Source organism: Pleurodeles waltl, chromosome 11, assembly GCF_031143425.1.
Source record: "Pleurodeles waltl isolate 20211129_DDA chromosome 11, aPleWal1.hap1.20221129, whole genome shotgun sequence".
Taxonomy (NCBI): Eukaryota; Metazoa; Chordata; class Amphibia; order Caudata; family Salamandridae; genus Pleurodeles; species Pleurodeles waltl.
Genome location: NC_090450.1, coordinates 907,797,676 through 907,823,389, shown reverse-complemented (window position 1 = coordinate 907,823,389; position 25,714 = coordinate 907,797,676). Strand labels below are relative to the sequence as shown.

The 25,714-nt window shown below is 44.4% G+C and overlaps 1 protein-coding gene across 1 annotated transcript in view; it reads right to left on the bottom strand.

Moving 5' to 3' along the window:
• MYL2 (myosin light chain 2) overlaps positions 1-23,734 on the bottom strand; it is a 35,834-nt gene extending 12,100 nt beyond the window's left edge. The window contains exons 1-3 of the mRNA XM_069214856.1: positions 23,499-23,734; positions 19,799-19,888; positions 16,463-16,538 (exon numbers count right to left, since the gene is read on the bottom strand). Of these exons, the coding sequence (XP_069070957.1) occupies positions 16,463-16,538; positions 19,799-19,888; positions 23,499-23,501 (169 nt within the window). The 5' untranslated portion in view covers positions 23,502-23,734. The remainder of the gene's footprint in view (positions 1-16,462; positions 16,539-19,798; positions 19,889-23,498) is intronic.
• Between the last annotated feature and the right edge of the window lie 1,980 nt (positions 23,735-25,714).

Here is a 25,714-nt window from a genome sequence, read left to right as displayed (position 1 = left end):
CTATAGAAAATAACAGAGACAGACCAGGGGGCCCCTGCACTGCCCATGCACCACCTCCAGACCTCCGGGATCTCCATCCTGGCGGAGCTGGTGGTCCCCTGGTGACCCGACTGGAAGGGTTGAAATTTGGTGCTCCCAACCCCCATCCGCGAAACCGGCAGTCTTGTGACCGCCAGGTTCGTAATTAGGCCCTTGGTTTGCCCCTGTCCGCATAAAGCAGTATGCCCCTGGAATAAGGTGCCGTACTCATGAAAACATGCAATGCTGTGGTAGGGTTTAATACTCTTGAGTACGACAGATGGACTGCTTGGAGAATCTTAGAGAAGTTTAGAACCTTTGTTCTAGCCACCGAATATGCCTTGGCAGTGCAATTTGTGGCAGAACTGAGTGATATTTTCAATGCCAGAGACATGCTTCAGCTTTTTAACACTCCCACTCTGCACAGGCATCCACATTAGATACTATTGAAGCACTATATATAAGGCATCTTGGATAATTTGTATGGGCACTTTAATATGCCTTGTTATGACAGCACAGGTCTACACCTATACATTCTGGAGAGCTAAAGCCAGAAAAGTTAAATGTCTGTTCATTTAAAATCACCCCCTTCTTTAAAACTAACCAGCTTTGCAAACAACTGCCGGCACCTTTGGGTATCACTGTAGTCCTAGAAACAGTAAAAAAAAACATTCTAGCCTTCAAACAAGTTCTATACAGAAAACCATGAAGCCCAAGCCCTGAGTGATCTGGTAAACCAAAGTTTTTAACAAAAGAAGCTTCCACAGAGCATGAGAACAATGGCTCAAAACATAATACAAAGCCGATATCACTCTCTTTAAGAACCACCGCTCCATAAAAAATCTACCTGAATAAAGGCAATCACTACCAAGGTGCCGTCTTCCAATACAGTAGAAAAAACAAGGCTCTTTTCACAGGACATCAACACTTCTCTACTGGAACCACCTATTCCATACTTTGCAGCAAAGTCAATAGTCCTAAATGACTTCTTCTGCAAGGTCAACTTAAATATATAGCATATTGGATTGAATGTCCCAAGGAACAACTCTTCTTCCATATCGATATGAGACACCCTCAATTAAACCTCATTCCAACACTTCCTTCATTGTTCTTACAACCTTCTGATGGTCTCACATTAATACGAGGTAGGGAGGGAATATCCTGTGTTATAAAAAGTCTGTTGAATGAACCCCTTGTTCTCTTCTCAACATCCTCAAAGCTTTCCTGACTCAAGTATTCTTCCCCTGCTCATCGATAACGAAGACTGAAATCAGGGGGTTAATGGACCCATTGACTTGAGGTCAAATAGTGTAATGCACCTAGAGTGCAAGAAAAGCTGCGAGCTGGAAATCCATATTTGAAGGATATCGCAGAGGGCACTGAACACACAGCTGTAGGCATGAAGGAAGTCAGTGGATGATGGTAATGTTTAAGAGTTGGCAGAACTCTGTGCTGGCAAGGAAAGAAAAGGTGAAGTAGTGAGAACAGACAGCAACAAAGCAGTAAGCCTGGGTGAGACTAGAGGAAACGTGAGGAGGGAAGAATGAGATGTTTTAAATGTAGGAGCACAAATCATTTTTTCAGTAGTGTTGGGCGTTATACCAGGGGAAAAAAGGAGAGTCATAGCAAGGATGAGGCAGAAGAAAGGAGGGATAAGAGAGGCAGTAAAAGAGATGCTGTGGATGCTTGTGATGTCCAATGCAACATGCCTGTTGTGCCCAAGGCAGTATGTAATGAAAAGGGGCACAGAGATCCTATTGTGAGAAATGCTCATCAAAATGGTGGAGCTACAAAATGATAGGATGCTGCACTTTTGTTCAAGGGACCTCATACATAGTTTTATTCTTCATTCAATTTATGTTCCTATTCATTCGAGATCTCTTACAGATTTTTGTACATTGCCATGAGGTGGAGAAGAGGAGATGCGTTATAATGTCTTATAAATAATTATGTTATTGTTGTACCTGGGCTGGATTTGTAAAGTTGTCCCTGGTGGAACTCATAGAAAAGGCATAGCTGCATGTGTTGTTTGTAACTGGAATGACAAACTTTCAGATGGTGACCTACAATCAGTGACGTCGCCAAGGGTGTGGTGTCTATATCTCCACAAGTATGTTACACTACCAGCAGTCAGTGACACAGTCTAGTTGTTGACTTTCTGATTGTGAAACCATAAGACAAGGGTTCGGTAATGGAGATTTGTGGTTTCCTCTGCCAGGCTGCACACATCTTTCATCTCTTCAAACCCTCATATAGGGCAGGGGAGCTACAGATATCTGAAGAAGCAGGTTACCTCGTCCACCTAGAATATCACTTCCGGTGCAGGGGTTCTCATATAACAGCTGCCACCTGGAGTTCCCCTCTTTCCAGAGTCATCACAGAGAAAAGAAGCAGAGCTGCTTTGGGCTTTGGTTGTTGCCTTTAGAGCTCAGCTAACAGACATGTGCACAGCTTTGTATGGTCATATCTATGGCAGGAGTTTCACACCCTAGTCTCAAGGACTCTGCCAGGCTGAACATCCATTCAGTGCTTTTCGTTCTACCTAGACATTTGAGGGAGAAGGGTGATGGCGGGAAAAACATAAATAGTATGTACTGGCAGAAATGGTAGGACATTAGAATTAAAATGGGTAGTATTTTCAGCACAAAATATCAGCTTAAATCTTAAATGTACAGGGAATCTATATAAAAGCTAAGGAAGAATGTAAACAGACAGTTCTTGAACACATAATTAATCTGTTCTGAGAAGCTATTTATAAGGCCTCATTTTAAGTTATGCAAAAAGGGGAAGTACACTGTAAACTGTACAAAAATGGGAGTACTGCTCATTGCAAAGCGTGGGCCGTGTGGGCAGATTAGGGAACCGTGGCACACCATCAGATGACATGATTTGTCAAAGATCAAACAAGGTGGTCAGGAGGTGAAACTTTAGCGCTTCTGTACAACTTAGGACAAGATGACTATTACACATTTTCGTTAACCGCAAGCACCATGTGAGATATTTCGAAGCCTGCGTACAGATAAAGCATAATAGCACAAGGGAAAAGGTCCCTGTGTGTCGGGCAATTATTGATTTTGTAAACACACAAGATGTGTGGGGTGGTATAAGAAAGAACAGGTCACTTGTAGCATGTTCAAAATGCACTGGTTGAGCGCGTAATCAAAGAAGACGTATGAGTGTGATGGGTGGCTAGACTTTTGAGGGAGTTCCCTTTACGGACTAAGTGGTCTCACACACATTATATTGTTATGCTTCATCATATGACCACTTAGCCCCACCCAGGTAAGATGGTACTACCTGGGCGGACTCAACCTCGTTGTTAAAAGAACTGCAGAGAGAGTGCTGAGATTTAATCTTGCTGGATAATACAAGGGATCCAGATAAAGGTAGTGAATAATAAAATTACCTTCCAAATCACCTGTTTTGTTTAAGAACTTTTTAATGTAGGTGTTCGTAGGTAAGAATAAAAACAGGGATGGAGACTCCATTGAGAATGATGACTCAAGGGGTCTACAAATTGGGGACCAACATGTTTATGCCCACACTAAGTGCCAAAAGGTCTAGGGGCATTCATCAGGGTCGGGGATCCCTACGGGTGGAGAGCACAATTATATGCTCATAAGGAAGATAAGTGCTCAAAGAAAACATGCCTACCTGGGGAATTCAGAGGGTAAGGCCCTGAGGGAAAAGGCGGTTGGTCTCTGGTCTGGGATCTAACGGTGGGGGGTTGCCCCTTATAGATCTATCATCTTGAACCAGTACCTGGATCCTGCCTGAGTGAGCCCTGTCCTTCCAAGTGGTGCCTCTCCGTTCCTGGACCCTTGGAAGTGGTGTTAAAGGTGCCCAGATAGCTCACATCAAAAACCTGGGACTTAGAAAAGTTTTGGCCACAATGTGCTCTACGAACCGAGCAGAGACCGGGACTTACCTGCTCGTCAATCTGCCCAAGTTGCATCACTGGTCTATCTGACTTTGCAACAACCCCTTCTACATTCTTCTCTGCAGTAGCAAATCTTTTTCAGTGGCTCCTCGCAGAAGGGGTATCCAGCCTTGTGGAGCCCTCGTCGGACACAACCTGCAGCTTCATCCCTCCTGAGATTTTCGACTTCCAAAAAAGAGACTTAGGGCCAGATTTACAAAACAACAGTGTTGCCCTTGCGTCACACAAGTTTACACAAGAGCAAACTATGCCTTAAGTGAGATTAACCGTGCCGTACAAAGCCACCATGCATTGTATATCAATTCTGGAGTAACGCAGCACCGCACAAGACGCTGCCTTGTGTTACTCTGCCCTGGGAAGCCGTTACATGGGTGGAGCATAGGTGTTCCCCTGTCTCCATCCATGGATTTTGGCACATTCCTGAAATTACTACTGGTAGTAAACCTGGGAATGCGTCAAAAAGGTATGCCATTCTAGGGGATGTGCAGCAAGGAGAAATAACTTTATTTCTCCTTGGTTTTTCCTCTTTCTACGTGTCAGCAACACAAACAAAAAGAGGGAAAAAGCCTCTAAGAATTGTTTTTGTGCAGAAAGGTGCTCCTTCCTACACAAAAACAATCCTCCCTGTATTGCAGACACACTTGCACTATGGTGCAAGGTGCCAGGGTTGGTGATAGGCTGCACTGTGGCTATCAGTGCAGTGAGAGAACAGGAATGTGCCATATCATAGTAGATATGGACCCTTTCTTGCTCTCTCCATATGAAGCAGAGCAGTGCAGCAAGTTGTCTTGCTTTGCTACTCTGTGTCACATCTTTGTAAATCTGGCCCAAGTCCGAATGAAGAATTCTTCACGACAATTTTGGCCAGCAGTTCCCTGACGACAACGCTTCCTCCTTCGACACCACTAATTGCCTTGCCACGCTGAACTTTATCTTCTTAGGCATTTTCCTACAAAATTTATTTTTAGTCCGAAGGTAAACGGAGACCGGGACCAATCCACCTCTTGTATTTGACTCACACTCCATTGTGGTCGGCCATAACTTTCGACTGTCCTGGTCTCGCGCAAATAGATATCCTGGTTGGCACTTTGATTTTTTAAGCTCTAGATTTTACCATAAACTTAAATTCTAAACTCCAAATCTACTGATTATATTTCTGTTTTGGTGTCAAATAAGTTATTAAAATGTACTCTATTTTTCTAAATTGATGCAGGATTTCTCTTGTTTTGTGTTTTCACTTTATTAATTTTTGAGTGCTGCATAAATACTTTACACATTGCCTCTAAGGTCAGCCTGACTGCTTTTGTGCCAAGCTACTAGAGGGTTAAGCACAGGATAATTTAGTGTCTTTAGTGGTTCACTCTAACAGGGATTGTAGCTATTGCTTGAACAGGGTTTCGCCCCTCTACCCCCAACCAGCAACCCAATTTCTCATAACTAGGGACACAGGGAGACATGGACAGAGAAAAACACTTACATAGGAGAAATGGATACTAAATATCACTGGAGAGTCAGTGATAGGAGAAGATAAAAACCCTTGTAGAAAATGACACCGGGAGACACAGACATTGGAAGACACTGACGAGTCACTGACCTCAGAAGCTACAAGCCCATGGGCAAAAGGAGTAGGAGACAGAGGGAATGGAGGACACCGAGGAGTCACAAATATTGAGGAGAAAGAAACATTGGGTGATATGGATTCACCATCACTGGGTTGGACAGGGTCACAGGAAATGTGGTTCCTAGAAGACAGGGACACTAGTAGAATCTGGGAAGAGTGCATACTGGGAGACACAGACAGAAGGCACACCTGAGTCACAGACGGTATTTTTATTTCTTTTCTTTATTTTTGTTGCCTGTTTTTAAAAGTGCTAGGGATATCAATGGATGATTAACAGTTGTCAGAGTAGGAGGGGAGACAACAACACTGGTAGATATGGTTGAAATCGGAATCTCTGGCAAGACACATTCACTAAGACACTGGAATATCTTGGAAGTTTCTTGGGAAACAGGCCGACTGTGAGCCACAAATACCAAAAGACACGGAAGCAAATGACACAGTAGATAGAGCCGTAAAGAGACACAAGACAACTCCACATCCAGCACAACGGCAGGGTCCAGTTCTTTGAGACAGCTCGGGAGGCGACAGAAAGGCTGGATGCTCTGGGCCTTGGATGGGGCCAACAAGCCACAGATTGGAATGAGCAGAAGAGACGGGGACTGTGCCGCTTGAACAGAAATAAGATGAAACAACAAAAAACGCCTCTGGGGCCGCTGGATCGGATGGGCACATCCTGGTCTTCACAGATGGAAAGTTACACGCTGAGATATTGGAGGTGCCAACACAGGACTCCTCTTTCTAGTTCCGCGAGGGGCCAGACACATTGAATGACAGTACGGATGCAGTGTGACATATGGTACCTGTTCAGCTGTTGTTGTACCAGCAGGTGATTGTGGTAAAAGACGTGTGAGGAGTGCCAATGCTTACCCTGCTGCATAAAACTGTCTTTAAATGGTGATTCTAACACTGGGTAGGGAATGAAGAATGTTGCATTCACTTCTGATACATTGTTACTGGCCAGAACTGTCTTAGTGATGCTTAATTTGTCTATATAGTAATGTTGTCATCATGGTAAGGAAAGCCTGAGAGCCTGGTCCCCCTGCGAATTGCGGAGAGCCCTCCTGGGCTCGGCGATCTAAGTGGGACATAGGCATCTTGGACGGTTATTCACAACCAGAGTTGCTTAGTACTACAGTTTATCAGCGGGGAGGGGTTGTTTTTTGGGGAGCGAGACTGGGGTCGAAACTGGGGCCCTATTGGCAATGGGTTGTGTCATGAGACTCTGTGGGAGGGACAGAGGGTGAGATGGGGACGTTATGTTGATGCTTGTTTTGTTGTTGTTTCGGGGAGCTTCCTTGTATATAAACCATACTATGGAGGTTCATACTCGCAATTTACTCTTATGGTGTCCCAAACAACCCACATACACCCATTATGAGTAATAGAGATACTACGTACAAATTTATTACGTGGAATGTTAGAGGTCTAAATAGCCCCACAAAGAGAAACAGGGTTTATACCTACCTTAAGAGATATGGGGTACACGTGGCATTTCTCCAAGATACAAATTTATGTGGGGCCTGTATAGCCTCACTGAGAAAATGATGGTGAGGACAGATCTGTGCTACATCATAATCTGGTCATGCATGTGGGAAACTTATATGGGTAGCACCGGGTACACCATTTAGGAACACAAGGGTGCAGGTTGATCTGGAGGGATGGTATATTATTCTAGAGGGCACACTAGATGGATTGGAACTATGCCTTGTCAATGTATATGAGTCAAACATAGATGATGGAGCATTTTTTGGCAACACGTTGGCGGCCGCGGGGGCATCTAGTGACACTGAGATAATCATCGGGGGGACTTTACTTTAACTGTGTCCTAGATGGAGTGATAGATCGATCTCCCCCGAAAACTGCGGTCAAACCCAACATGTGGGCGGGTTGGGATTGGTTGACATCCGGCGCATCCTCCATCCACACAGCCAGGAATACTCTTGCTATATGCCGGTGGCAGGTGCATACAGCAGAATTGCTTACTTTCTGGTTCAAGCTATAGCAACACCGCGGATACAGGACGTATCTTGCCTGGGGCGCTATATATCAGACCACTCCCCATTGTTGTTGGCATACTCGCCCTGCCAAACTCTGCCTAGGATATCACTGTGGTGAATCAGGGTAGAAGCACTAACAGATCTGGCCTTTCTTACTACCTTGTGTCAGGTCCTAGATCAGTATCTCAAAACAAATTGGGATAGTGCAACAAGCAGAGCTATAGAATGTGAGGCACTAAAATTGGTCCTTAAGGGGCGTCTGTATGTCTATGTCAGTGAGTATTAGACAGGCATTAGAGAGGGAGTTGATACAGGGACAAATAGAATGAACTAGGTTGGAGATATTACTGGCAGACACATGAGGCAACATATCTGATTGGGACAGACAGAGACACCGGGTATGTACATTGTGGGATCAACCTAAGATGTACAATCGGTGAGCCACCGCTGCCTATATATAGAGGGATACAAGGCAGGTCGACTGTAAAAGCTGAATCTATGATACAGCCAGTCATGACTTTGAAAACTAGTGAGGAGCATATTGCTGCAACACAACAGGAGGTAAGCAGGGTATTTGAGTCCCACCTACGAAAGGTGTAAACAGCACAATCTGATTTGCAAATACATACAATTTCTAACTATTTGGCAGGGCTGCCATTCCTGACATTGTCTGACAGGGAGCCCCCAGCTCCATTGAGCAAACAAGATATCAAGGGAGCAATTGATACCATGAAATCTGCTAAATCCCCTGAGGAGATGGGTTTCCTGTAGAATTTTATAAATCCTTCCTGGAAGTTGTAATAGATAAGCTGTTAGTGCACAAAGAAGCTTTTGAGAGCAGGATACTACCTCCCTTTTTGAGAGAGGCCCTGATAAAAGTGAATCAAAAACTAGGCAGGGGCCCAATAGTAGCTGTATCATATCACCCCCATATAAATGTTAAACGTAGCTCAGAAGATCCCCAGTCATGTCTTAGCTGTGAGACTTATACCACTTCTCCCGGGATTGGTCCAGGAAGACCATTCGGGCTTTATTCCCCATCGGAACACTGCAAAATATCCGATGACTGACACATGTACTGCCCTCACTGGGATTGACATAAGACCCTTGCACTCTAGCTTTTTGAGATATAGAACAGCCTTTTGACTCTGTGTGCTGGGTGTACATGAGGCAAGTTTTGGAGAGGCTGGGACTGTGGGGCACACTTACATAAAATGGGTGAGACTGTTGTATGAACGCCCAATGGCGAGGGTCTGTACTGGCCATTTTCTGTCAGATTAAATGTTGCTCCAGCGGGACACTTGGCAGGGGTGCTCATTTCCGTCCCTTCTGATGGAGCCACTGGCCTGCTGTCTTCAGATGACTGCGGGGTGGGGAACACGGGCGGGACATACGGACCACATTGTCTCGCTTTATGTGGATGATGCAATGGTGTATCTCTGCCAACCAGACCTGTCTGCACAAATAATTTTTTATATTATGCAAGAGTTTGTGGATTGCACGTGCCTCTGAGTCAATACCGCTAAAACAGCTCTGTTTCCTATAGGGATGCTTGGTGAGCTGCTGGTGGAGTGATTGCATGAGGCAGGTATTTTGTGGGAAACGGACACAGTCAGATATCAGGGTGAAATATGACCTCAATTTGGGATGGGTGATTGGAGCCTTGCGTCCCACTATTGCATTCTGGAACACATTACACCTGTCATTAATTGGTAAGATAGCTCTGATAAACATGGTGGTATTTCCCTGATGCCTTTTTATTTTACAAGGAGCAATGTATGAAATTCCACACCAAGGGCCAGATGTAGGTAGAAAGCAAATTGCGAGTTGCAAATTGCGAGTCCTTCCGACTCGCAATTTGCAAATCGCAATTTGCTATGCAGAGACACCTTCTGCGACTCGCTATGGGGTCGCAAAGACCCACCTCATTAATATTCATGAGGTGGGTCGCAGTTTGCGACCCCATAGCGAGTCTAGGCACTCACGGGGATGGTGGCCTGCTGGAGACAGCAGACCACCATGTCCGTGACTGCTTTTCAATAAAGCAGTTTTTTTTTTTCTCTTTGCAGCCTGTTTTCCTTAAAGGAAAACGAGCTGCAAATAGAAAAAATACCGAAACCTTTCGGTTTTTTCAGAGTAGGCAGTGGTCCATAGGACCACTGCCTGCTCTGAAAAAATAATTTTGTGATCATTCACAAAGGGGAAGGGGTCCCATGTGGATGATCCTCAAGTGGATGGTAACTGCGAGTTGATTTGCGACCGTTCACGGTGCGAGTCGCAAATAGGAAGGGAACACCCCTTCCTATTTGTGAGTCGGAAACACATTGGCCCTCATTCTGACCTTGGCGGGCGGCGGAGGCCGCCCGCCAAAGTCCCGCCGTCAGGTTACCGTTCCGCGGTCGAAAGACCGCGGCGGTAATTCTGACATTCCCGCTGGGCTGGCGGGCGGCCGCCTTCAGGCCGCCCGCCAGCCCAGCGGGAAAGAGGCTTCCACGATGAAGCCGGCTCGGAATCGAGCCGGCGGAGTGGAAGCTGTGCGACGGGTGCAGTTGCACCCGTTGCGTATTTCACTGTCTGCGCAGCAGACAGTGAAATACATTTAGGGGCCCTCTTACGGGGGCCCCTGCAGTGCCCATGCCAGTGGCATGGGCACTGCAGTGGCCTCCAGGGGCCCCGTGACCCCCCCTACCGCCATCCGGTTCCCGGCGGGCGGACCGCCGGGAACTGGATGGGGGTAGGGGGGGTCGGAATCCCCTCGGCGGCGCAGCTAGCTGCGCCGCCTTGGAGGATTCCAATGGGCGGCGGTACACTGGCGGGAGCCCGCCAGTGTTGCCGGTCCGACCGCGGCTTTACCGCCGCGGTCGGAATGCCCATTGGAGCACCGCCGGCCTGTCGGCGGTGCTCCCGCGGTACTCCAACCCGGCGGTCATGGACCGCCAGGGTTGGAATGACCACCATTATGTGTTTCTGCATCGCGTGCGGGCATTAGCGCCTCGCAAACTGCGTTTTTCGCCGTTTGCGAGGCGCTAATGCCTTGCTACATCTGGCCCCAAGTTTTTAAAAAACTGGATAAACTTTTGTTACAATTAATGTGGGGTGGTAAACACTGTAGAGTAGGGCTTGCTACCCTAGAAGGGAATAGGGTAAAGAAGGATTAGAGGACCCAGATTTGGAACTTTGCTCTTTGGAGGCCCACCAACAAAATGCTGTTCACTGCCTCGTAGGGGAAGGAAACTGGGAGAGGGCCCTATTGGCGAACTCACATGATATCATCAGTTGGGTGAGATGTTAATGTGAGGCGGATATGTTCCAAATTCCCTACCTCATGTAATCAGACTGACCTGTTGCCTGTTGGGCCGGGCAATACAACGCATGATACAGAGAGCCACTTTTGCACCACTCTTAGACATATGGATAGTATGCCCCTTTGAGCAAACAGTTTTATCACTATGCAAAATGCCTTTGATACATTCGGCCTGGGATAGGGACAATTCCAGCAGTATGCATAAATAGCTGCCACTGTTAGGCAGTTAGGGCCATCGTTCCCCGACGTTCCAGCAGCTCCACAAATGTTGTTCACTGTGTTAGCATTCGCCAGAGGTCGTCAGCTGATAACACTCATATTTAAGGCCCTTTGGGAAGATAAATGGGTGGCGCCGCACCGTGTGGAGGAGTTGTGGTGGCACCCAGTGGGGACCCAATTACACCTAAGTAATAGGGGGAAAATATGTACAGGGGTAAAAGAAGTCTCTGTAAATGCGAGGATAAAACTGATACAATACAATTACATACACATGGTGTACCTCTCTCCAAGGAGAATACACGCTATCTACCCACATAGGACTTCACACTTCGCTTACTGCAGTGCAGGGGCCGTAGACGTCTTACACGTGGCATGGTGGTGTCAAGTTGTGGTGGGCTTTTGGACGGAGGTCTTTGCCCATTTTACTATAGTGTCACGATGGACGGTTCCCATGCAGATGAAGCAATGTCTACCAAGCCTATTTTCAGTAAACCCCAAAAGAAGTTGAGCAGGAAGTACATGACATTGGGAACGATGGTAGCTAAGAGACATACTGTGTTATGCTGGCTGAGTCCTAGGCCCTCAACCTTATGGATGTGGAGGGACAATCTCATAGAATGGGCTGGGACCGAGGAAGCACATATGAGATGCACTAGACGAGATAAAAAGTTATATCATGACCTGCTTTCATACTGGTTGATGACATAAACACTGGTAATGGTATTATTTGACCCCACACTTCCTTAATTAGAAGCCTGTTCTGCAGATGGTGCTATGCCCCGACGATTGGCATATGTACTGTTTTGCTGGATTGCACCACACGGCCATCTTCTACCCTCCATAGCAAACAAAACGCACGTGCTACAACATACATGAACTCTAGGGGGGGGTTATGAAAACCAAGTGTATGGCGCTCCTACCTCCATAATATTACTAACTGATCATCCAGTAATAAACGGTGCCTAATACTGAGGTTAACCCCTCCAATACCCTCAACTGGTAACCTAACGTTACCTAGAACATAAAGCAAAGTATTAGCACACGTTAAATGTCAAATAAAATTAAATAAATAGTAAATAATCAATTTGAGTACAGTACAATCCAGAAATTGCCATTATTTATAACAAAAAAAAAGGTCAACAAAATACATAAGAGTATTAAACAAGATACATAGAATCTATGTTACAAAAATCCAATCACAGGTTGATTAACAGTCCATTTTCTAGTATAAGTCCTAACATTTCCTCAATTTCAATTACGAATCCAAAATATATTCAAGATATCCAAACACGATCCAATCCAATTCAGAACTGTCCTCTATTGGTATGTCCGTCCTGTCGTCAACACGTGTTTAATCCGGGGGGTACCCCTGGATTTCATCAGGACCTCCTCACAGAATATCTCCAATCGTTTAAATTAAGAGTTCTTAGCTAGCGCAAATCCTTGACATAAACTTCCTATGCCGAGTCTCTATTAAATTAATGAAATTCAATCTCTTCAGTCACTTTTGACACTCGGAAAAGCGTACTCGCTGAGCGCGGCTTTAAATTTTCGGAAACAATTAGAGATACAAATACGGAGAGCGAAAGCGAAATAACACGGAGATTGAATTTCATTAACTTAATAGAGACTCGGCATAGGAAGTTTATGTCAAGGATTTCCGCTTTTCCGAGTGTCACTTTTGACACTCGGAAAAGCGTACTCGCTGAGCGCGGCTTTAAATTTTCGGAAACAATTAGAGATACAAATACGGAGAGCGAAAGCGAAATAACACGGAGATTGAATTTCATTAACTTAATAGAGACTCGGCATAGGAAGTTTATGTCAAGGATTTGCGCTAGCTAAGAACTCTTAATTTAAACGATTGGAGATATTCTGTGAGGAGGTCCTGATGAAATCCAGGGGTACCCCCCGGATTAAACACATGTTGACGACAGGACGGACATACCAATAGAGGACAGTTCTGAATTGGATTGGATCGTGTTTGGATATCTTGAATATATTTTGGATTCGTAATTGAAATTGAGGAAATGTTAGGACTTATACTAGAAAATGGACTGTTAATCAACCTGTGATTGGATTTTTGTAACATAGATTCTATGTATCTTGTTTAATACTCTTATGTATTTTGTTGACCTTTTTTTTTGTTATAAATAATGGCAATTTCTGGATTGTACTGTACTCAAATTGATTATTTACTATTTATTTAATTTTATTTGACATTTAACGTGTGCTAATACTTTGCTTTACAACATACATGAACCTGTGCACTGATTCCTTCAAATCCAACTCACCAAGGAAGCTGGGGGGAGTTATATTGGATTGTTTATTATTTGTTGACCATGTTTTTGTCATAATGCAGATGGGTGACAAATTCTCCTATGGCGAAAGACTCTGGCCTTACACATAGAGGAGGCAGTTGCACCAGTATAAAGGAGGTGAAGCAAGAATACATTAGACAACATTGTTGCTGTGGTCTTTGTGCCACCCTCTTTTCCCAAAAATGCTAATAAAAACATATTTAAAAAAAGAGAGACACAAAAGTAGCATGGTCATGAAGGGGACAAGGGCAGACACAGCCACAGTAGAGACTACACTGCACGGCCACACTGACACCTCTAGAGAAAGGTTACAACGATACAGGGCTATAAAAAGGATGAATTTTCTTTCAATGATTTAGCATTTAATTCAGAAACTAGAGGGTTTTCCCTGGTCAGCATTCTCTAGATCAGACCCTAACTTTTATGTTTTCCTGTAAGAGGCTTTGGGGTCCTATTCCCACAGGTAAATATCTATTTATATTTTACTCATGTGTGGGGACTGTTCACATACTGTATTTTGTAATATGTTTATTAATACTACACTAGTACTACTAACATATTACAAAATGCTATTCACATTACACGTGGAGGTCTATGCCTCTGCCTCGCCTATCCTTTATATGTAGAGAGCTCTGCTGCGACTGCAGACGTCTCTGCACACGTAGGTATACCTTTTAGTTGTAATTATAGGAGGATTTAGGGAGGGTCTAGGGTGGGGTTTAGGGAGGAACATGCACCCACCCACAAAGGAGTAAGATCATTTCTGTTCACAAAGTTCTATAGTTACTTCTGCTAAAAAGGACCCAAAACAGCTGTACTTCGGGTCAGAGCTGGAGTAAGTCTATCTGTTGGAACTAATGTTAATATCAATTAAATGATTTACACGATTTAAACATATAATTACATTTACATAAATTACATATAACTATATGTATTTATTGTGAAGACAAATCTAAACATAAAACATTTGACTATAATAGTTATAAAAAATAATTATATTGCCATTAATTAACTCTTTATGTCATTTTTATCACTTTGAAAAACATAATATTTTTTATTTAATTTAGGTGGGCTTTTTTATTAAACTTCAGAAAATCATTTTAATTTAAATGTAGTGTATTCAAATTCATTTACTTCGTAATTTAAAATTACGTAAATAATGCTGTAATATTTTAATATTATTCTAAATTTAAAATAAATATATAACATTAATTTCCATCAATATTTAATGTAAAAATATTTTTTTCTATTTTTGTTAAAGTTTTCATGAAATGTTAAACTTTTTTCTATACCTTATGATAGGTAATAATTTTGTATGAATTTTAACACTAAAATATATATATTTTAATGTAAAAGTCTATATAATTTAATCAGTTTATATTATTTCCTAAAGAATGTTATTTTAATTTCCTGCATCTATTATTTTCTATGGAAGTGTGTTGCGGTAAGCGTGAGCGCCATGTGTGATGCTTGAATACTCCAAGGCTGGGCTGGAGTATGTTTACACTTGTTGTGTGACTTTTAGGGCTGCAGTAACTTTAGAAGTGTAGTCTTCGAGTAGCAATGATCTCACTCTTAAAATCGTCCTTACATTTTACTAAACCTATCTGAATCAATATTAAATATTCCCCATTTTCCTATCACTGCCCCTGGTTGCTTCCACATTTACACCTAAATCACGTACCTACATTCCGCCACGTTTTTGGAGATCTCCGTTAAGGAAAGGCATGAGAGGTAGAGGTCTCAACCACAGGTTAGATATTGGCATTTCATAGTAAGTGAGTAGTGTTATAATAGCACTGCTCACCCACTACAAAGTACAGATTGTGAACATGCGCCTTTTGGTACAATCTATGGAGCATATATATGACAGCTTTGCGTCATGCTTGCATCGCGCCACGTGGTATACATGTGATGCAAACATTTAAGTCAGATTTCTGAAGCTATGCAAAGCGACTTTACATAGCTTTGAATGGCTTCAAAAATCTGGAGTAATGCAACACAGTGCAAATCACTGTGTTGTATTACCCTGAGCAAGGAAGCCAAGGAAGTTCTCATACATCTCCCATGGTTTTTGAAGCATTCCCAGATTTACCAAACCTGGTAAACATGGCAATGTGCCGCAAAGATATGCCTCTGCAGGCAGTTTGGGCTGAACTGTTCCCATGGGGAACAGGGTCAAGACTGATTTGCATATGTCTGAATCCAAACTGGAATGGCACGGCAGGCAAAAAAACGATGGATTAAACCCAGACCTGTGACTGGGGGTGAATGTTGAATGTGTTCTGCATTCCGTCCATTATCTGTTGTTTTAACATTTGTTGCCCCAAGTGGGAAGGGTATGCCCAGACGTGGGTCCTGTGCTTGCCACCAGATTCAAGCTAGCCTGGCTGGTGGAGGGTGATACCCTGAAACCGGTCCCAGGATGCTTCCTTCCTGGTCCAGAGAGGACCTGGCCTGGCAGTCCGGCTGGACTGTTCCCATGGGGAACAGGGTCAAGACTGATTTGCATATGGCTGGGTCCAAACTGGAATGGCCTGGCAGGCAACAAAACTGATGGATTAAACCCAGATCTGTGACTGGGGGTGAACGTTTGATTTGTTCTGCATTTCGTCCATCATCTGTCCATCTGTTGTTTTAGCAAATATATGCCTCCGCAGGAAAGTCATGAAAAGGAGAAATATTTGTATTTCTCCTTGTTACTTCCTCTTTCTATGCACACACAGAGAGAGAAACATGCCTCTTAGGGTTGTTTTTGTAAAGGGAGGACCCCCTTCCTGCACAAAAACAGTCCTGCATGCAACGCAGGCACCCTTGTGCCATAGTGCAGGAGTGCCTGCATTGGCGCCAGGCAGCCCATTGTGCGCTGGCGCAGGGGGAAGGACAGGAATGTGCCATATGTCTCAAATACAGCGCATTCCTGCCCCTAGCCAGTGACGAAGCGCATTGCCGCAACATGACCTGCGGCGCTGCGCTCCACCACTTTGCCATAAATATGGTCCTATGTTATTGCCAACTGTCGTACCTCCAGGGGTGACTTACCAAGTGCAGCAAAGGTGTCTCTCAGGTCCTCCTTGTCTATGAACCCGTCGCGGTTCTGGTCCATGATGGTGAACGCCTGCAGGTGAAAGGTCACACATTAGAAGTCACATCTCAAACGATTGCACATTTTCCCTCTAGGTTTCGACATTGGGGGCTTTTGGCAGTCAGCAGTCAGCTGCCGGGCCAGAAGGAGGCGAGAAGCAAAATGAAGCAATGTACCTGGTTGGCTGGGCTGAACAAGCAGTCAAACAGGTCATTAGTTGCTTTTTTGTCTCCAGACGCTTGCTTGTTACACCACCACCAAAGAGTACTGTTTCTACCACTTAAAGGGGACCAAAAATAAGCTCAAAACTAAATTATGCTGTTCCCCCAATCGATATTTTAACTTGTTCAAGCTTCGGCTACAGGTACAAGTGCTCATTTGAGTCTATGAAATGTACAGATGATTAGACATTCTCCAGGAATTCTTTCTGAATTAAAAAAAATGAAAATTCATGCCAAATGCACAAATAACTAGGGGAGTTTATACATTTCATCTAAATGTAAGAATCCGATTTATTTTGGTGAAGAGATACCGTTATGGCCCTAATCGCAGACTGTACAAAACTGCGGTAGCATTAAATTAGGCATGCAAATTGAAAATGTACGATTTTACCAATGAAGGTTGAGTGTTGCACTACGGAAGATTGTTTTGATGTGGGTTTAAACTAACCATTGCACAACATGGAGATTTTCCGATGGGATAGTGGGACTGGCAGCCTGGTGGTACAGAGGAGAGGTCAGCCTGACATGTCAGTGACCCCTCCCCAGCCAGACCAGCCTTTCAGAGAGTGTCAGGATGTCTCCCAAAATCCCTGAATGCCTCTGTATCTTTGTGTGATGTCAGGATTCAAGATATTCATTGTAAAAATGTTTACACCTTCTAACAGTGAAAGAAACAAGCTCTTGCATCAGATATCTTAAAAAACAATAAAATGCCAATGGACAATTTGTACGGCGTCTTGCAATGTCACATCAGACATGTCAAAATTAATGTGCTAAAAGGGTCCATCTAGTGAAAAGAAAACAAATCTAATCCCTTTAACCTAATTATGCATCTGCAGCATCACCTAAGAAAAGGGCTCAAAATGTCCGTTTGTTTGAAGATGCGTAGCTGGGTTTCCAGTGACTGGATGTGCCCTTTAATGCCACATCCAAATTAAACTCTGGGGGACTTTGCTTACAAGGATACTACAACTCAATGTTTATTTACTCAGGAGTTTCATAAAGTGCTGAATACACCTTCTTGCAGAGCACTGAAGGGCAGAGACAGTCCAAAGCATGGCGCGGGGAGAGGCGGTAAAGACCAAATGATGGGGAGGTTGGGCACCCCAGCTTTGGATACAGCTCTCGTCAAGGTACATGATCAGATGGATGAAAGTATGTGCTGTCTCATTTTTAGGTGTTTTCTGAGGTGTATGTGGTTCGACGCCATACTTAACCTGGGGTTTAAGGTATTCCAGAGTTAGTGCCCTGGATGTCCAGGGAACTTCCTCTGTGTTTTTGTCGTTTGGAAGTACATTGTTGAATAAGATGCATGTTAGTTAAACAAATGTTCGCCTCAACTCATATAGCGCTTAGTACCAGCATTTAGCCTGTTTCTCAGCACTACTGTTTTATTCTGATGTGCAAACTCGAATTAAAGGGTGTGGGTATCTATGGTGCAGTAGGTGCAGTGGCACTGGGCACAGAGGCCTGCGGGGCCCACTGAACCCTGGTTATTGCTGCATTTTACTATCTAAAAAGCAGTCATAGAGGTCATGTTCCTTGCTTGCACTAGGACCCCTGGCATCCTTGGCACACTACTGGTTCCACACTGACGTTGCCGGTAGACCATCTATTACCCTCGTCCTCAGAGCTGGCATGAGGCCTCTTCACTGTCTGTACCAGAGCTACAACCGGATAGAATGAACCGTTGCATTTGAAACCAGCTGGCTTGAGTCAGAGGCATTCTCTTGTCCCTTCCACGCCCAGCTTTTCAGGGTAAGCTGAAATATACTTAGGACTACTGGAATTATGCGGCACAGGAGGACAAAATTATGTGGCTGGGTGGACTAAATTATGTGGCAAGAAAAGGCAATTTGTGCTACCTAATACAACACATTTTGGTCATTTTCCCACATGTTTACACTGTTTGGGCAAAAGTTTCAGCTCAATGGTACTAGTCTAACATCCAAGTTCAGTAATAAGCACATAAAAGATGATCGGTCAACCTTTGCATGGGGGCTTCCACTGCACATCAACATGTCTCGCAGCAATTTTAGTAACATTTGATCCTATTTTTTGTTCAAATCTGCAGATTATCAAGCAGATGATGAATTATGAGGCAAATATGGCAAATCCATAATTATGCAGAAAACACCACAGCCGTAGACTCTGTAATTCCAGTGGCCATGCATATACACTCAATTCACAGTAGTAAATCAGACGTGGCACCCAAAGCAATTTAAAATCAGCCGACGGCCAACTTTCTTACACCTCACTTTCTACAAAATTCATGGGGGACCATCGTCCAGCACCTTGCCCCAGCCACCTAAAAAGGACTTCCTGAAAAGCTTACAAAGTATGGCTGCCACTACCCTCTCTGATTTGGATAGTATATTTCCAGTTTTTATCTTTTTTTAGCACAAATCAGTGTTATCAATTGTGTTAGTCTGATTGATTCAATAGACACAAATCAAGACTACAGCTCCCAGAATGCGTCAGGTTGAAAAGTAAAACCCAGGACTGAAATCATAGTACCATTGCAAGATGGAGAGCGATAGCAAATCTATTTACAAACCACCCAAACCTATGCTTTATTTGAGCTGGTGGTTTATAGTGCGGGGCACCAGCACTTACTTTTGAGGACAGAAACTTATTTTTCTGCCTCAAGCATTTACTGTGAGCAAAAGAGACATATGGGAAAGATGAAGGAAGAAAAAACGCGTCACAAATGGCGTAAGCAGAAAGCTGTAAGAGTGAGCTGAAGGGGCAGGGAGTGGCTGTAAATGAATTAAAAAGGCCCGAGATGACTTCAGGATTACGCTGCCTCAGTATTCCGTGCTCGCACATTTAATTGCAGCAGCAGTGTGTTTCAGAGGAGAGCTTTGGGCACCGGCAGGTTTTTATTTACAAATTAAGCACTGACCCACACTTCAGAAACAAACTGAAGTCTCATTTGTTCAAACAACAAAACACCCATATGAAGAGGACAGACCTCCCACTTCCAAAACGTCTGTTTGCCCCAGTGAATCTGCAGAGCTGTAACAATCCCCGCAGAGTCAGGCTCTCAGATGTTCTCAGACGCCCACTTACTTCCTTGAATTCTTGGATTTGTGTCTGCTCGAACATAGAGAACACGTTGGAGTTTGCACCTCCTGCTCTCTTCTTCGCCTTTTTTGAAGCCTGTGGAATAAAACACCATGAGCAAATGAAACCGTGCACACCAATGTCATCTTGTCAGCTAATTTACATGACTATATGGGTTCATACACACCTGGACGGTACTCCATGCAAATCTATGAATTATATCAATGTTGTAGAACTAGTAGGGGGCATATTCACTTTTTGTGACGCTCCGACTACAAAATCATATCTATAAGGCCACGTAACCCCCTTTGCGTGGCTTTGAATGGCCTCATGGGTATGGAGTAAGGCAAGTCAGCACAAGTCGCTACGTAGATTTACAAGAGCCTGGAAACCTGGGGATGCGCCAAAACCTTATGCCTCCTGAGCAAAGGCGTCACGAGGAGAAATAATTTTATTGTTCCTCATTTTTTTTCCTCTTTCCATGTGGGCTGTATTCTGTAGTACACATAGAAAGAGGAAAACACCTCTATGAATTGTTTATGTGCAGGAAGGTGCCCTTTGCTGCACAAAAACAATCCTACCGGCAACACAGGGTCCCGTGCACAATGGTGCAAGGGTGCCTACGTTGGCGCTAGACTGCCAAAACCACGCCAACGCAGGGGGAAAGGACGGGAATGCATCGTATTACATAAATATGGTGCATTCCGGCCCTTTCACTTTGGCATAGGGCAGCGCTGCAAGGTGACTTGCTGCGCCCCCCTACGCAGAATCACCGTAAATGAGGGCCTTAGTGTCACAGGTAAGTAACTTTATGTTATGCCAAAATGGCCTAGAGTAAATTGGGCGCTATAAATGTCACATTTCATTCAATAATTCATACTACAACCCCTTCAGTTCTGTGCATGAGGATTACACTATCATTGCACTGTGCAAGAAGCAGTAAATAGCGCCTCGAGTGAAATGAAGCGTAAGCATGAGGTGCCTCACCCTCTAACTCTCAGGCTCCTACCGGAAAGAACTAGTGTTACAGAAAACGTCCTCCTACATCTCATCTTCTTCAGTCCTGGCGTGTTTATTATCAGTCTTCAGCAGCAACGAGATGCCTGTGCATGGGGGTGGCCTCATCCTCATTGCCCCCACATTTTCAGTCGGTGTTCTTTTCTATGTAAACTTCCAATGCTTGGGACATAGTGTTACAGGTAAGTAACCTTATCTTTTACTGGCTTTTATCATTTATGATTTCCAACCATGTCACTGCTGGATCCTTGAACCAGGGTGTACAGATAACCGGAGAATAAAAATTGCATGATTCTTGATGCAAATGGCGGGGGCGGGGAGGGTAAACCATGTCTTGCATCTTCCGCCCACAACAAAGATGTATAAACCAGCCCCGCTTGAAGAAACAGTTTATTTGCTCACTATGCGAATGAATATATCATCCCCGCGACTCCACTGCGTTCCAGACCTCCACTGTGAAAAGCCTTGTTACGAGGAGGGATGCCAATAGAACTGTGTTCCCAAAGGCCGGCAGCGCTGGAGCAGACTCGGTGCAAACCAAATAACGACGGACACAGCGCCAGCCCTCCTGATAACTGTCCTGATTTGGGGGCAGCCTGATTTTACCCTGCTCCGAATTGCCTTAAATTAAAACTGTTCTGCAACCTGTGAAACGCAGTGCTGGTCTTTGTTTATGTGGGCCTTCGAAGCACCATTAGCCCCTGTTTCGACACTGTAAGTCCGCACACTTCTCCGACTCACGCTTTAACCCTTAAGCAAACAATGTCATTGAGATCCTCTATCAAGAAACAGTTCCACGAGTAACCTAGGCTGTTTTTTTCCCATAATCCTTTTCTTAACACATGAGAATGAAGAAATTAATGCGGGGAACTATCGGCAGGGCCGGATTTAGGGCGGTGCTAGCGGTGCGGCCGCACCAGGTGCTGACCTGGATGAGGGGGTGGGGGGGCGCTGAACTCAGTGGGGGGGCTGTGTTTAGCAGTAACTTAGAAACTTGTGATTTAAAAGCACCTCCTGAAAGTTTCTTGTGCAGCCAGCCTTCAGGACGCAATTAAAATGTCAAGACACCGCTTGTGATTAATGTTCCTGCTGGGGAGAGAGATGGAAGTTTTGTCTAGTGGCAGCCTTGACTCGTCATAAAGTAGCTAGAGGGTTAATATGCCTGCTGCAAAGAACAGAACCATATTTTATGTGGATAGCTGAGTGGATTAGTAAAACCAGCCTTTACTAGTGCTTTAAAACAAATGAATGCATGTGAAAAGGAGGCTATGGAGAGATGAGGGGGACATTTGCCAGGTGGTAGTGAAGGAATCCAAGGAGGTGGTCATGGGGTGAGGGGTGTCAAAAAAGACTGTCGCACAGGGCGTCACTACTGCTAAAGCTGGTCCTATCAGCCTGGGTCCTTCAGATGCTTTAAGGTTACATGAAATTATGAGATTTTTCTATGAAGGTTTGGATGTCAAAGGGGAGCCTGATGTGTTTGAAACATTATGTGGCATGTTAGCTCCCTGATACTCAATAAGCTAAACGAAAAATGGCCCTGTGTTCATCTGTAAATATATACACGACCTCTTTAAGCATATGAAGACATGTGTAACATCTACATGCATTAATATAAGCATGTTTGTTACACATATTAGAACAAGCAGTTATGAGATATTAACAATACACTTCATAAAACTATAGATTGCCATCACATATATATTACATACCTATAGATACACCATCAACATAGGCACTATTATCAACACACACACAAATATATGTGCTCACAAGTACATAGCACCAAAATACACGTTATTGCCTCAACTAAATGTTGCCACATATGAAATACATATCATCAAGAGCCTCATGGTTATCACCATCTAGAATAATATATCATCCTTTGGAACGTTTTAGGACCCATTCTGGTGATTAAACATGAAAGACATTTTGAGACACCAAAGAGAAGATTATTATTCTTCAGCACAACACAGCACAGAACTTATGCTGCTGCACTACGTTGCACGAAGGAAGAAAAGCAGTGCAGAGTCATATATATTAATAAAAATGGCTTTCAGCTGCTCAGTGCCCCTGCGCTGGCGCACAAACAGGCTACCTAAGGCCAAGCACAACTTGCGCACAACAATGCAGAGGTGTGTGTGTGTGCTGTCTAGAATACCCTTCCAACATTCCACACAAGGGTGTTGTACAGTGCAGCACACATGCAATGTATGGAATATTTAGAATAATGAAAACATTTTCCCACGTTAACGCCTGCTTCAAGAAGGAGTTTAGTTTTGATGCACAGCCTTGTCTAGCTATATCAGTAGATTAGGAATTGCGTACAAAATTGAGACTGCTTGAGCTGATTCACCAAAACTGCACTCAAGTAACGTCTCCTTGACACAAAGTGCCGCAAAGCAGCGCGAATCAGCACAAAGCACTACTTGCGCTAAGACAAGAGCTGCTTTCCTTAGCTAAAGGCCCAGTGCTAATCCTAAGTAAATCTGACCACTATATTATCACCATATAGCGCTATTGTGCCGTCCTAATGGTGAAAGGCACTACAGAAACACTGATGTGTCATTTGACAATGGGATCTACCCGCGCCATCATGGCCGCCAGAGGTTGGAAGGAGAGCCACTGGAGCGCCTCAACCCAGGCCTGCTGTGCCTTGTCCCATACCCCCCCAGAAGAGAGTGCTTACCATTGTTCAGCCGGGCCGCGGGGAGACCAAGTGTTACTGCAAGAGGAATTCCAAACTGAGCTCTGACCTCCAGCCGCCCCGCGCCCAGACAATAAATACTGCGCGCGCCCCGGGTTATAAATACACTTGTGCCCGCTTTTGGCAGTAGGAGGTAAATCAGCTTCCCCCCGGACCAGCCCCCGAGGCCGTTGTCTTCCGTTCGGAATAGCGAGGGGCTGCTGTCGCACTCGATGATATCCGAGACAATGCAGTCCTGAAGGTTAATGGAGGCCCGGGTGCCAGGCCGGAGCCCTCATGTAAGATGTTGACAGAGACCTTGGGGTCTGTGCCACGCGGCAGACTGGCAGCTCTATATATACCTGTTTGTCTGAGGTGTGGGCCTGGTGGGGGAGGAAGAAGCCAACCGGACCCAACCTCAAAGCAGCCTGTTCAAACCGCTGTTCCATGTGAAAATAGAAACTGCAAAGACATCTTTAGCAAAAAACATCTTCAAAATACATGCTGCCAACATCTTGACCTGAAAGAAGTATCTGTAAAAATGTCGACCTTCATTTAATTCCTAAATTCAACCAAACTCAATTGCAATATATTTTAATACCTGCCTTGTTCAATCCATTATTCTGTGTCCAGCTGAGGATAATTGCTAGCTAGTGCTTGATGGCTTGATGCAGATCGATTTTTTTGTAAGGAGATGCTCTAAATTTTGGTATCAGCATTTTTGGAATCATGGAGGTTTGATCTAGAGTTTGGCAGAATGGGATTTCTACCATGAATTGTCAAAGCTCCTTCCCTGCCGATGACCTGCTGCTCGGAAGTCCCCAATTAATGGGAGACAAGGGAGGGACAGCAAAGGGTGCCTTGCTCCAGCTCTCCTCCGGTCTTAAGAGCTGAGACTAGAAGATGGAGAGATTCTGTAGTTTGTGTGAACTCACCTGCAGTGCTTTGCATTGTATCGATGGATGGCTAAACGCAGCATCCATGCAAACTTCAGGACCTGTGGACTTTCTCAGGACCCAGGTGCACAACATTTCACAAATGCATCTAGAATTCACCGCTATGTTCCAAGATGCCACTTTGTTGCGGAATGAAACCAGAGTTTATCCAATTCAAGTAAATTACATTCCCAGAATATAATGTGACTTTAAAGAAGGCAGATACTCTGCCATTCAAGGAGCACCACCCTGTAAACATTCACAGTGAGACTAACCACAGCAGCTTCACAAACCGTGAACCCCAGCTTTTCTACATGCACCAACTCCTTCAAGCCAGAATGGTCCTTGTGGGGTTGTACAGCTCTATTATGAATCAGGCAGAGCAGTATCTCTGGGTGAGATACAGCTCAATCTGGTTGCAAAAGTGTTTCGCACCAGATGTCAGGGAACATGAACACCAGGCCACATTTCCTGGCCAGATATTCTGGGCAATAAAATTGCACAAGGATCGGGCTGCAAGCGCACTCCGGCCCTCAGGCTACTCCCTCCTATGAGAGCACAGAACTATCTCCCACCAGCCTATAGTCTACTTTGTATCCTGCCACCACTCCAACCCCTCTCCTGCCACTGCTCCCCTGCACCAGGCTCCCACTCACATTTGCCACCTGCCCAGAGACGGTCAGAATAGACGCATCAATTTGCATAGGACTGGAAATTCTGTGTATAATTTGACCCACTTTTCCCTGGTCCCATTCCGTAAGGATTATCTCTAAATACCTCAGTTTAAGTGCATGGAAACCTGCTGATGGTGTTATTTCTGGCAACACAGTATCCAAACACTTGCCAAGGACTGGATGTTGAGAAGGTATGGTGAAGCCCTTCCCTGACAACCTGAGAAAGTATGACTCCTCCCAGCAACCATAGTGCCACGTTGCACATATTAGTAGACAAGAAAGACGACGTGTCCCAGTTAGGAGAAAAAACATACTAGGGGTAAAAAACCTACTGGGCAATCATGCAAGTCTTGACTGCATAGGAACATTAAGTACTGAAGAAATTAGCAAGGCACCAAGCTCCTCCTGGCATCTGAAAGGAAAAAAGGGCCAGGCAACGATATTCAGAAGGGGAATCCAATTCAGCTACAAGGAGCACAAATCAGACAAAAGGTAACAAAGGGGTAATGGACATGACAAAAAATACGTTTAGCGACAAACCCTGCACTTGGAAATACATTCTGGTGTATGGTGCTAACAGGAAGCTACGCAACAGGAAAAAACTCTGACA